This window comes from Lepus europaeus, chromosome 1, assembly GCF_033115175.1.
Source record: "Lepus europaeus isolate LE1 chromosome 1, mLepTim1.pri, whole genome shotgun sequence".
In the NCBI taxonomy this organism is placed as follows: Eukaryota; Metazoa; Chordata; class Mammalia; order Lagomorpha; family Leporidae; genus Lepus; species Lepus europaeus.
Window position 1 is genome coordinate 19,166,427 of NC_084827.1, and position 12,681 is coordinate 19,179,107.

Here is a 12,681-nt window from a genome sequence, read left to right on the forward strand (position 1 = left end):
GGCTTTGATCATCACTTCACTGCTCTACCTGTTTCCTTATCAGTAACAGCTGGGATGGGGCAAGGTATGAACTAAGACACCTCTGGCTCTGATGCGTCATAATTCCATAAATACCACCTTCCCATTGCTTCATCTTCTCTTTTCAAAGGTTTATTTATTTACTTGAAAAGCAGAGTTACAGACAAAGGGAGAGACAGAGAGAGATCATCTATCTGCTGGCTCACTCTCCAAATGGCCACAACAGCCAGGGCTAGGCCAGGTTGAAGCCAGGAGCCTGGAACTCCATCTGGGTCTCCCACACCATGCAGGGGCCCAAGCACTTGGGCCATCTTCCGTTGCCTTTCCAGGTGTACTAGCAGGGAGCTGGATGGGAGGCAGGGCAGCTGGGATTTGAACCGGCACTCCGATATGGGATGCTGGTGTCACAGGCAGCGGCTTAACCTGCTGTGCCACAACACCAGTTCCCAGACCACCCCACCTTCATCTTAATTTGCTTATAAACAGCTTGGGCACCCACACTGTCCAAGATATGCCTTCCTTTGTTTGTGTTACTTGTGTAGGGAAAAATAAAAAATAAAAACATGCATTTTGACTTTTGGATTGGGTTTGCAGCAGTGACAATAAATTTACAGGGACTGGCATGGTGGCATAGTAGGTTAAGCCTCCACTTGCCATACCGGTATCCCATATGGGCACTGGTTCAAGTCCCAGCTGCTCTACTTCAGGTCAAGTTCCCTGCTGATGGCTTGGGAAAGCAGTGGAAGACAGCCCAAGTCATTGGGCCTCTGCACCCACGTGGGAGACCCAGAAGAAGCTCCTGGCTCCTGGCTTTGGATTGGTCCAGCTCCAGCCACTGTGGGAGCTGTTTGGGGAGTGAACCAGTGGATGGAAGACCTCCTCTCTGCCTCTCCTTCTCTGTCTGTTATGCTTCTTCTCAAATAAATAAGTAAATAAATTTTTAAAAACAGAACAAAACAAAACATCTTTGTCTCTCCCTTTCCCTATAATTCTATCTCACAAATAAATAAATAAATCTTTAAAAAAAATTTACAAAGAATTTTCCATGTGTTTTTTTGCCCAAATCTGTGTAAGAAAGAGGAAAGGAGGATGAAGTATAATCTGTGAGATCTGCATGATTTCTCTTTGGGGATAACAGGCCCATATAGAAAGCAGACCTACAACTCTACCCTCATTTCACTATACTCTAAAGCAGTGGTTTCTAAGCATTTTTACTGCACATATCTATCATAAGATAATTTTTGTGTGCGTCCCCAAACACATATATATTTACTTATAAATGCTCCATTGTAATCACTGTAAATACGAGAATGCTTCTGAAAATTCATGGAAAATGGAATAAGTTGGGGGCCAATGCTGTGGTTCAGTTAGGCTAAGCCTCCGCCTGTGGCATCCCTTATGGGTTCCGGTTCAAGTCCTGGCTGCTCCGCTTCCGATCCAGTTCTCTGCTAACGGCCTGGGAGAGCAGCAGAGAATGGCCCAAAAGCTTGGGCCCCTGAACCTACATGGGAGACCCAGAAGGGGCTCTTGGCTCCTGGCTTTGGATTGGCCCAGCTCTGGCTGTTGTGGCCTTTTTGGGAGTGAACCAGTGGATGGAAGACCTCCTCTCTGCCTCTCCTTCTCTGTCTGTAATGCTTCTTCTCAAATAAATAAATAAATAAATCTTTAAAAACAGAACAAAACCAAAAAAACCCCACATAAGTTGGGGCAGCCATTTGGTGCAGTGGTTAAGTCACTGATTGGGCCTTGCCTACGTCGAGCCTAGCCACTGCTGATGTGCATCCTGGGGGGCAGCAGATGGTGGCTCAAGCACTTGGGTTCCTATCACCCAAGTGGAACACCTGGATGGAGTTCCTGGCTTTGGCCTGACCCAACACTCATCTTTCTCTGATTCTGTCTCTCTGTCTTTCAAACAAAACAAAATTTTTTTTTAAAAAAGGTAAGTTTATATTTTGGTACAAATAATTTTTGAAATTCATATCTAGTTTTTTACAGTACACATTTTTCTACTTTTTGAAGGCCCCTCTCATGAATATAAAAAGCTAAAAATATATTAATACACATAAAATATCTCACATTTTCCATCCCTAATGCAATACTTTGCACACTCTATGTTGCATGCTAACCCTCCTACAATACAATACATGCTGGATCATATCCACGGCTTTTTTTTTTTTTTTCATCGTTGTTTATTCATTTAAAAGGGAGAGAGACAGAGAGACAGAGATCTCCTATCTGCTGCTTCACTCCCTAAATGACCACAACTGAGTCTGAGGCAGGCCAAAGCCAGGAGACAGGAACTCAATTTTGGTCTCCCACGCAATGTCAGGAACCCAAAATACTGGAGCCATCACCTGCTGCCTCCCAGGGTGCACATTAGCGGGAACTTGGAATCAGGAGTGGAACCAAGGCACTCTGACACAGGACTCAGGTGTCCCCAGCAACATCTTAACCGCTAGGGCAAACGTCCACCCCATCCACTACCTTCCAGCAAGCTCCTTCTGCAGACCATGCCTAACTCCCACACAATCATACCTTCACTGTGTTTCATTTAAACTTGGAACTTAAGTCTGACTGCTTCCTAGCTTGGTGGGTTGAATTTGAATACAGATGTTTGGAGATCTGGAAATTTTAAGCCTTCTTACACAGGTGAGGATGATCTAAACCATTCTGAGAAAAATGGGAAGACTTTAGAAATTAATATGCCATTAATTTTGTCCTTATTTCATGTCCATCATGTCATGTGGTTAATGTTCTAAATACAGCCGAATTGAATTCAGCTCAAATTAAGAAAAGTGAGAAAATACGAGTACGAAACAAGATTACTTCAGCCCAGCAATTTCACTTCTAGGAATCTATTACAAGGAAGTACTCTGGGATAAAGTCAAGGTTCATGTGCAAGGATGTTCATTTTGGAGTTACACAGGGAAAACTGAAACAAATATCCAACATTAGTAGAACAGAATCATTTTTAAAAAATCAAGTAGCAGGGGGCCAGCTTTGTGGCATAGGGGGTGTTAAGCCAATGCCTGCAACACTGGCATCCCATATGGGAGTGTCAATTTAAGTTCCAACTGCTCAACTTCTGATCCAGCTCCTTGTTAATGTGCCTGGAAATCAGCAGAAGATGGCCTAAATGCCTGGGCTCCTGCCACCCATATGGGAGACCCAGTGGAGTTCTGAGCTCCTGACTTTGGCCTGGTCCAGCCACAGCCATTGTGGCCATTTGAGGATTGAACCAGCAGATGGAAGCTCTCTCTCTGCCACTCTTTCAAATAAATAAATAAATCTTTCAAAACGATCAAGTAGTAGAATGTTATGTGTAGGGGCCGGCACTGTGGCGTAGTGGGTAAAGCTGCCACCTGCAGTGCCGGCATCCCGGATGGGTGCCGATTCCAGTGCCAGCTGCTCCACTTCCGATCCAGCTCTCTGCTATGGCCTGGGAAAGCAGTAGAAGATGACCCAAGTCTTGGCCGGCACCGCGGCTCAATAGGCTAATCCTCCACCTGTGGCGCCAGCACACTGGGTTCTAGTCCCAGTTGGGGTGCCGGATTCTGTACCGTTTGCCCCTCTTCCAGGCCAGCTCTCTGCTGTGGCCCGGGAGTGCAGTGGAGGATGGCCCAAGTGCTTGGGCCCTGCACCCGCATGGGAGACCAGGAGAAGCACCTGGCTCCTGCCTTCCGAGCGTGGCGCGCCGGCCGCGGTAGCCATTGGAGGGTGAACCAACGGCAAAGGAAGACTTTTCTCTCTGTCTCTCTCTCTCACTGTCCACTCTGCCTGTAAAAAAAAAAAAAAAGAAGATGACCTAAGTCCTTAGGCCCCTGCACATGTGTGGGAGATCTGGAAGAGGCTCCTGGCTTCAGATCGGCACAGCTCCAGCTGTTGCGGCCAACTGGGGAGTGAACCATCGGATGGAAGACTCTCTCTCTTTCTGCCTCTCCTCTCTCTGTGTGACTCTGACTTTTAAATAAATAAATAAAAGCAAAAACTAAACTCTACAAAAAAATGCTCTCAAGAATGCTTAATAATTCAAGTCCCAGCTGCTCCATTTCTAATCCAGCTCCCTGCTAATGCACCTGGGAAAGCAGCAGAGGATGGCCCAAGTCCTTAGGACCCTGTACCCACATGGGAGACACGGAGACCTGGCTCCTAGCTTCATCCTCTCCTAGGCCCAGTCATTGCTGCCATTTGGGGAGTGAATCAGTGGATGAAAGATCTCTCTCTCTCTCTGTCTCTCTGTTCTTTCTCTCTGTAACTTTCAAATAAATAAATAAATCTTTAAAAAATGCTCAATAAAATCATATTGTGAATATTTAAATTTTACTATCTCAAGTGAAACATAAATATATAAGGTCCTTATTTTGTTAAATAACATGTATTTACATGTATATTATATAAATAAATGAATAAAGAAGTATATAGTAAATGTAACAACATTATCAGTAGTTACACATAGGTAACTTAATTAGGTTATCTTTATCTTCTTCCCATATGTTTCCATATTTCCTCAATTTTATGCAATAAGTGTATTAATTTTATAGTCAGTTAAAAAAAAAAACCACACTTGAAATGTTAAAGAAAATTCTATACACTTAAAAATAGCCAGCATGTTTCCTATACTTAAAATTTGTTAAGCCTGAAAAAAAGATAAATCTTATGCATTTAAACGTAAGTCTTTTTCTGAGCACAGAACTCATCAGTTTAGACAAACAATTCTTCTACTGCGGACCCGTGTGGAGTAAACTTGCCAGTTACTGAAGCCCTTACATCAGGGAAGCACTTACATTCTAAATTCAAGCCACAAAACCGTCTGCGGTTACCAAAGCAAGCCACCAGGTGCCACCGTTGCTTTACAGAAGGAAGTGAAATACCTAGCAGAGTGTTTTTGTTTGCTTTTTAAAAAATACTCTTGGATATTAAAGTCTTCTCACAAGGCCTAATAATCATTTTGATAATTTTATGTTCAAATCACCAAAATTCTATGGAAAACGGGGTGAAAATAGAGTTGCTATCAATTTCTGTATATGAACTGATAGAGTTGGAATTGAGAATGGAGAACACTTTATATTAAGGAATAGACTCAGGCCATGAAAGCTGACTGGAGGTCCTGAAACACCTGCTGGTAGGATTTCACAGCTACTGCGTACTGCTGTTTTTGTGGAGAACACATTCTTCCGCTCAGCTCTGAATGTAGCTCAGGGGTGCATGTCTCTACCCTGATTCTGCTGCTTGCAACCGTAAGGTCTCGGAAGTGACTTAAGTTCTCCAGTTATACAACAGTAACACCAACCTCACAGGGTTGTCTTAAAGACTGAACAGCCTCATGTACATAAACAGGGTTAGGTAACGTACTACCTCTCTGTAGGAGCAAAACACGTCCAACTTCTTGGGCTGCTTAGACCACTTCTAAATGAGGGTGGGAAAGGAGTGCCAGATTGGATCCTTAGGACAAGAATCTCAGGACACAGTCTTGGAGCTTGTCACCTACGAGGGGTGGACCGTGACAAGCCATTTCATCCACTGGGCACTTTGCTATAAGGGGGGGGATGGGTCACATGGCTCCTAAGTCCCCTGTAGACAAGAATCCTCTGGGCCTATAAATTCTGTACCCCAGAAGGTATTATTCTTATTTTATTTTTATAGAATATTATTTTCTAACTCAACATTTTGCAGGTATTAAGTTGGGGGTGGAGGATCACAGCACCCATGGGAGCATCATTCGGTCATTTAGAATACACTGGACTCTTCAGTGTACCGGACTACATGTTAGACTGTGGGGCTATAAAAGCCAAGATGATGCTCTTCCTTCAAGGAGTCTACAGCCAAACTAGAAACACACAGACAAATAATTAAAATGCAGCAGGAAGAGGGTAGGGCTAGGGTATATCTTAGGAGCTGTGGCAATACATGATAAAGTACACACCTTATCTTCTATATGCTGTGAGTCAGTTCCATGGAATTCAGAATAACTCCGAGGGCCTATTCTGACTTGCCTAGAACTGTTTTCAGAGTGAGGAACATTCTGGGTCATTCTGTGGTTGTCTTTTCTTTTGCCTCACAGAGATTTCAGGTAAGGTATTTTCTGAAGTACGCACTCCTGGGTTTTATAACCTACATTATAATGAGAGGCAAATTGCTTATAGCACAGCAGGCAGAAGACGCACTGTGCAAGGCCAGAAGAGAGTCCTCCCAGGAGCATATGTTCACACTCAGTTTGCCGCAGGATGTCTCTAAATTCCTTCTGCTCCTCAGTGCTTCTCACTGACCCTTTCTTCATCCACTGCAAAACGCTATGCTCAGCTTTTCTCCACTCTTTCTCAACTGGGTCAGCAGCGCTGCACCCTTGCCAGTATGCTTTCCTTGATCCGAGATTCCCAAACCAGGGCCTATGGGGCTGGAGAAGAACTGAAAGAGCAAACGGCAGCTTGGCCACTTGGCAGTTTCAAAGGCCACCAGATCCCCGTGTGCTTACCAGGCTCTCAGTAGTAAGCTCCGGCAAATCCTGGATGGTGCAGCAAGGGTAATCCAGGACGGAGATGCTGCAAGATGCAGATGAGGACACGCTTTAGGTGCACGGCAGCTGCAGGAACAGGCTGGCGTGCAAAGGGCAGGGGTGGCTTCTCTCCAGCAGGCGCCAGCTCTTTCCCACCTAGCAAGGTGGCTTCAGCTGACAAGGGTTCTGTGCCAGCTTCCTCTCCTCACGGACGCGAGAGGAACTAAGGGGTCCCTTCAGTCTGGGCCCCATCTGGCCGACTCAAGAGTCAGAGCAGAACAGCCTCTTTTCTTTTTAGCTCTTCTTTTTTTCTAAAAATATCCTCTTATTTATTTATTGCAAAGGTAGAATGATAGAGGGAGAGAGACAGAAAGAAAGGGAGGGGGGAGAAGGAGAGAGAGAGAGAGAGAGAGAGAGAGAGAGAGAGAGAGAGAAAACAGGAGAGAGGGAGAGAGAGAGAAATCTCTCTCATGCACTGGTTCACTCCCCCAAAATGCCTGCAACAGCCAGGAGCCAGGTACTCCATCAATGTCTCCCATGTGAGTGGTGGGAAATCAAGTACTTGAGCCATCATCTGCTGCCCCCCAGGCTTGTTATCAGGAAGCTAGATGGGAAGGCGAGGGTAGGACTTGATCCCACGCACTCCCAATACGGGATGTGGGTGTCCCAAGCAAAGCTGGCGCACCACAGTGCCCACCCCTCCCCGCTCCTTAAAGACATGCAAACTTGAGTGCCTTTGTGTTTCTGAATTCAAGTGTACACACACACAAGTGTAACTGTGCTCCTAGGGACGCTGGCCACTTAATAACAATCTGAGGAGGTGGGGATGAAATGAAGACCTCTCCTGTGTCTCACCAGATCTTTCTAAAAGCCAGGAGGCCTGGGCAATGGCCACAGAAGTTGCTACTAAAGGAAGCTTGCGAGAGGGGCAGCTTCCCGCAGCAGGTCAAGGACGGTAACAGCATCTGCCCCCAACTGACAGCGTGGCAGCTGCAAGGGAGCTGCGGGCTCTGCGGTAAACCAAGGGAAGCAGGCGTGAGTCAGGAGGGCAAATAAGGCCCAGCATGATTCCCAGGGCAGAGTCAAAGGAAAGACAGCCCTCTTTGTTTCTGCATCTCCCTTCTTCATTGGTATAAAGTAGCATTTGACTACCTAATCTCTAATGGACCTGTTGGTTCCAACATTTCATAAGACTTTAAACACCATCATATCTGAGCATCATTGGAATCGGATAAAAGGATGTGGTAAAGACAAGTATGGGACTCCTTGGAGTCTATTTCAAAAGTCACAACTTCCATACAAGCAAAAGGCAGCAAATTTACTTGGTTGTACATGTTTACTTTTATCCTAGAAACCTCTACCAAGATAATCTGAGGAAACCAGGGTAGGAGAGGGATCAGCTGGGGAGAGGGCAGTGGGTCCACATGTGACGTTGCTCATCTTGACTCACCCTCCCGGATTCTCGCAGAGTTGTCAGTTCCACACTGCCTCATTAGGAAAGACTCTCTCGGCTGGCTGAGCCACCTATCTACTCACCTCTCACTGACAAAGCCACAAGGCCAAGTAGGTCCCGGTGATGAGAATATAGGGCAGGAAATCCAAGATGGACTTATTCTAATTCCTTAGTGTACTGAATCCTGGTCTAAGGGATCAGAAAAGAAATGTACGAGCATCTAGAGTATCCAGACTGCAGGAGCATGAGGAAATTGTGCAATAATGAGCTGTGGGTGTTCCAAGCTCCCAGGGATCATTCCAAAGTAAAACTTACGGGTGGTGCATAAGAGAATCATCTTGCACAGGACAACCTTAGCAAAAGCTGAAATCTGTCCCTACCGCTCTTCTAGCTCAAATCACTTACTGGACTGTCTTCCCCTTGGCACAGGAACAGTATTCCCTTCCTATACCGCACTCCTCCAACCACAGTGATTAATCCAGGTGTTCACCTCTAACCCTAGGAATCTGCAACAGGGAATGAGAGTTAATTCAGTCTCTGAATGACATGTTCAGCTCATGTGGGCGTAAATCACCAAGCGGCCCAAGAGGAAAACAAAACAGACTGTCAGTAAGAGGACAGAGGCCTGTGTCCACAGGTGGAGATGGAAGGCTTCTGGGATCCTCCCACAAAAGACCAAGGTTCCTCAAGATAGTGTCATATTTCCTTCTAACAAACTCTCTGTTCTGCATGACTCTGGCCCCCTGGTTTTGGTTACATATGACAACTGTTGACTGTGCCTGTGTGCACTTGTGGCCCTGAGGTAGCCCAACCTTCACTTTTACTTGCCCTGGTAACCTAACTTGCATGTGGTAAGTGCCATTTTTTAAGAAGATCAGTGTACAGGCCTCCATGTAGTTAGGAAAAAAACTCACCCTCCAATGCTTTCCCCCAAGACAGAGAGTTTAAATCAGGCCCATATCTACTATAATCTTAACTAACACTTATAACAAAATTCTAGGATGCAGTCAGCAGGGGTATTCTAATTTTAAAGATGAAGATGCAGTGGCTGAGAGAAACAAAGTTCCCTGATTCACATTACAAAGGCAGATGAATGGAGGTCTCATGACTTTGGGTTCTGTGAGGGTGTGTGTGTGTGGGTGTGTGTGTGTATGTGTGGTGTGTTGTAAACTATATAATAAAGCCGGCGCCGCGGCTCAATAGGCTAATCCTCCACCTGCAGCGCCGGCACCCCAGGTTCTAGTCCTGGTCGGGGCGCCGGATTCTGTCCTGGTTGCTCCTCTTCCTGCCCAGCTCTCTGCTGTGGACCGGGAGTGCAGTGGAGGATGGCCCAAGTCCTTGGGCCCTGCACCCGCATGGGAGACCAGGAGAAGCACCTGGCTCCTGGCTTTGGATCAGCGTGGTGCGCTGGCCGCAGCACGCTGGCTGCAGCGGCCATTGGAGGGTGAACCAACGGTAAAGGAAGACCTTTCTCTCTGTCTCTCTCTCTCTCACTGTCCACTCTGCCTGTCAAAAAAAATTTTTAAAAATAAACTGTATGATAAACAGGACTCTGTGGAATTTCACGCAGTACTGAGATTGTGAGGTGACATCTTATAGTCCTCCTCTCTCTAGTCACTCCAAGTATGAGATCAGCCCTATTACTTCTACCTTAGGAATTTTCCCTTTGGAAAAGAATTCTGGCAAATTACTGACTAACACGCTTCTAGTTCTTGTGGACATAGAAAACTTAAGAAGCAGGATCTCTCGGGGTCGGCACTGTGGCGTAGTGGGTAAAGCTGCCACGTGCAGTGCCAATATCCCATATGGGTGCCGGTTCAAGTCCTGGCTGCTCCTCTTCTGATCCAGCTCCCTGCTAAGGCCTGGGAAAGCAGTAGGAGATGGCTCAAATGCTTGAACCTCTGGAGAGCTGGGAAAAGCTCCTGGCTCCTGGCTTCGGATTGGCTCAGCTCTGGCCATTGCAGACATTTGGGAGTGAACCAGTGGATGGAAGACTTCTCTCTCTCTCTCCCTCTCTGCCTCTGCTTGTCTTAACTCTGCCTTTCAAATAAATAAATAAATCTTTAAAAAAGATCAGGATCTCTCTGCAATCCCCAAATCCCTGCTTAGCTTAAAGAGTGGAAAGCAATTTGTGTTCCCAGAGCAGCCTGTGTTCTGATCCTTTCTCTGATGCTTACTTAAGGGGTCTCATTAGCATGTTAATCTGGAGCAAGTCAATTAACTCCTCTGAATGCATTTCCTAATTGGAAAAATGAGAATAAAACTTAGAGTAATACTTCTTAGCACTGCTGAGGAGATTAAATGAAATAGTAAATGTGAAAATACCTTATTTTTAACCTATAAATTTATCTACCTAAATATGGGTCTCCTATTAATCTTCGTCACAAATTTTTTGTAACACCTTACAGTTTACAAAGCAGTGTAGCTGCTCCAACTTATGATTTATATTAAGATCAAAGTTGACCAGAAAAGTAGGCCATTTCACAAAAAGCAACTGAACTTTTTACCACAGGCCTGAAATTTGGTCACTGCAGCTTCATTTCTTCCCCCTGCTCTTCATTTCAAGTTTATTAAAACTTTTTTAGTAGTACAAATGATTCAGGATAGATTATCAAAAGATCAACTCAACAAAGTCTACATTTTCTTAAAAAAGAAGAGAAGGGTGCAAGCATAGAACAATCCAAGCTTCATTTCTTTAAGTCATGACATTTTTCAGTTTTCAAAAATTTTAAATTCAAATACCTCTGCAAAGAGGCAAACCATATACCCCCATTAGCTAACACTTGAAGGAAATTAGACTTCAACAGTGACAGCTCTTGGGGCAGGTGTTTGGTGCGATGGGTAAGTCGCCTGCATCCCATATCAGAGTGCCTAGGTTTGGGCCCTGGCTCCTTCACTTCTAACCCAGTTTCCTGATGATGTGTGCTCTGGAAGGCAACAGAAAGTGGTCCAAGTACTTGGGTCCCTGCCACCCATGAGGGAGACCAGGATTGGCTTGTGGGCTCCCGACTTTGGCTGGGCCCAGCCTGGGCTATTGCAGGCATTTGGGGAGTAAATCAATAAATGGAAGATCTCTTCTGTCTGTCTCTCCATCTTTCAAATGAAGTGAAAATAAAGAAAAATTAATTAAAAAAAAAAGTGATACTCTGATACAGGAGGGACAAGGTACACTAAAAGAACAGACAGGCTAAGACAATGTAACTAATCTAACAGCCTCAAAACAGCCCATTGAAACAAACCAGTCCAGAGTCCATACCTGTTTTTGGCAGTGATATAGGACAAGATATTTTGATTGAAGAACTTCAGGATCAACGGGATGCAGTTGGCAAATACCAAATGTTGTGATACATATTCAAACTGAATTAAAACAAAGCAGAAAGCGCTGTTTACTTGGAGAAGAACAAAGTGTGTATGTAAAAATGAGAGGAAGTATAAATCTAATTTCCATTCCTAAGAAAAATCTAGTATCCCCTTGTGTTATCAGCTTTCCCGAGGAAATGGGAACAGTCATCTTCAGCTGCGGTAGAAGACAACCTGATGTGTATGTTGCAAGCTCCTGACCAAAAATGCAAAACAAGTGAGCAAGCCAGAAAAACGCACTCCAAGGAAATAGAAAGCATTGCTGTGAGATTGGCTCCTGAGCTCAACAGGAAAGGAGAGCTCCCTGAGGGAGCTTTTCCATTCCAAATCTCCAGCTCATGTTCCCACTGTGATTGCTACAGCAGCGACAGGTGCAGCTCACTCCTGGCATCTGCTGCCATCACTCAGGAGGGAGATGGCACAGAGTAACCAAGTGAACCACTGGAATGTGGGCTCCAGCTGGAGTCTGGCTGGCACACCACATTTTCCCTAGTACTTAGAATCCTGTCAGGAACTATTTTAATGAATGAGCAAACAGCAGCTTTTTAGCTAACAGACCCTGTACTGACAAGTTCAAGATGCTTTCTGGTGGGCTAAACACCAGAACAGGGGGGTCACATTTTGCTTTCTTGAATCCAGATGGGATTTGTGTCCAGGAAGAGCTAGCGGGGCAGGTGGTCTTGCGGATGGTGTCGTGGGGTTATGTCACCCGGGTTTTGCCCGTGGTACCCTGAGGAGCATCACAGTTACTTCCAGCTCCAGAACGTAGACTGCTGAGACAATCCAGAAACGGGGTTGAACAGGCAGAGAACGGGTGCTTTGCACCCTCAGGCTCCTCCCCACAGCAGCGTGCTAGCCGCCTCTGCCTCTGGGTGTGTGGTCAGAGGCAGGCAGTCAGCTTGTACCATGACCACTTCCTTCTTCTACCCTGAAGTTGACCCAGGGTATTTTCCAAAGCCCCAGACAGAGGAGCCAATACAAACCGACCATCAAGTGATGGAAGACTTTTCTGTTTGAGATGTGCCCGAGCTCTGTCAGGATTCACTGCACTGACACACATCGGCAAGACCCATTAAGCTGCTTATCCATGTGGCTTCCACCCACATCCTGTCCACCAGGAGAAGCAGACATGAACATGCATCCATAGTTCTCCGTTCGCTTTCCCCTGTGAATGATGTCTCCTGCTAGTCCCAGCAAACACAGGCAGAAGTGTGACACCCAGGACATCCTAACAAGTCCAAAGATGTCTCTGAATGTGTTCAAGTGGAGAGATACTCTGCGTGTATGGGGCTAGGGCCTTGGCCATGAGCCTCCGGGGGTCCCCCTGCACTCTGAAGACCTGCCCTTCTACTGGCAA

At 45.7% G+C, this 12,681-nt stretch overlaps 1 protein-coding gene across 1 annotated transcript in view; it reads right to left on the bottom strand.

The window, feature by feature from the left end:
* Window positions 1-12,681, bottom strand: part of STRIP2 (striatin interacting protein 2) — a 50,931-nt gene that overhangs the window by 12,731 nt on the left and 25,519 nt on the right. The window contains exons 17-18 of the mRNA XM_062201346.1: window positions 11,221-11,321; window positions 6,491-6,557 (exon numbers count right to left, since the gene is read on the bottom strand). Of these exons, the coding sequence (XP_062057330.1) occupies window positions 6,491-6,557; window positions 11,221-11,321 (168 nt within the window). The remainder of the gene's footprint in view (window positions 1-6,490; window positions 6,558-11,220; window positions 11,322-12,681) is intronic.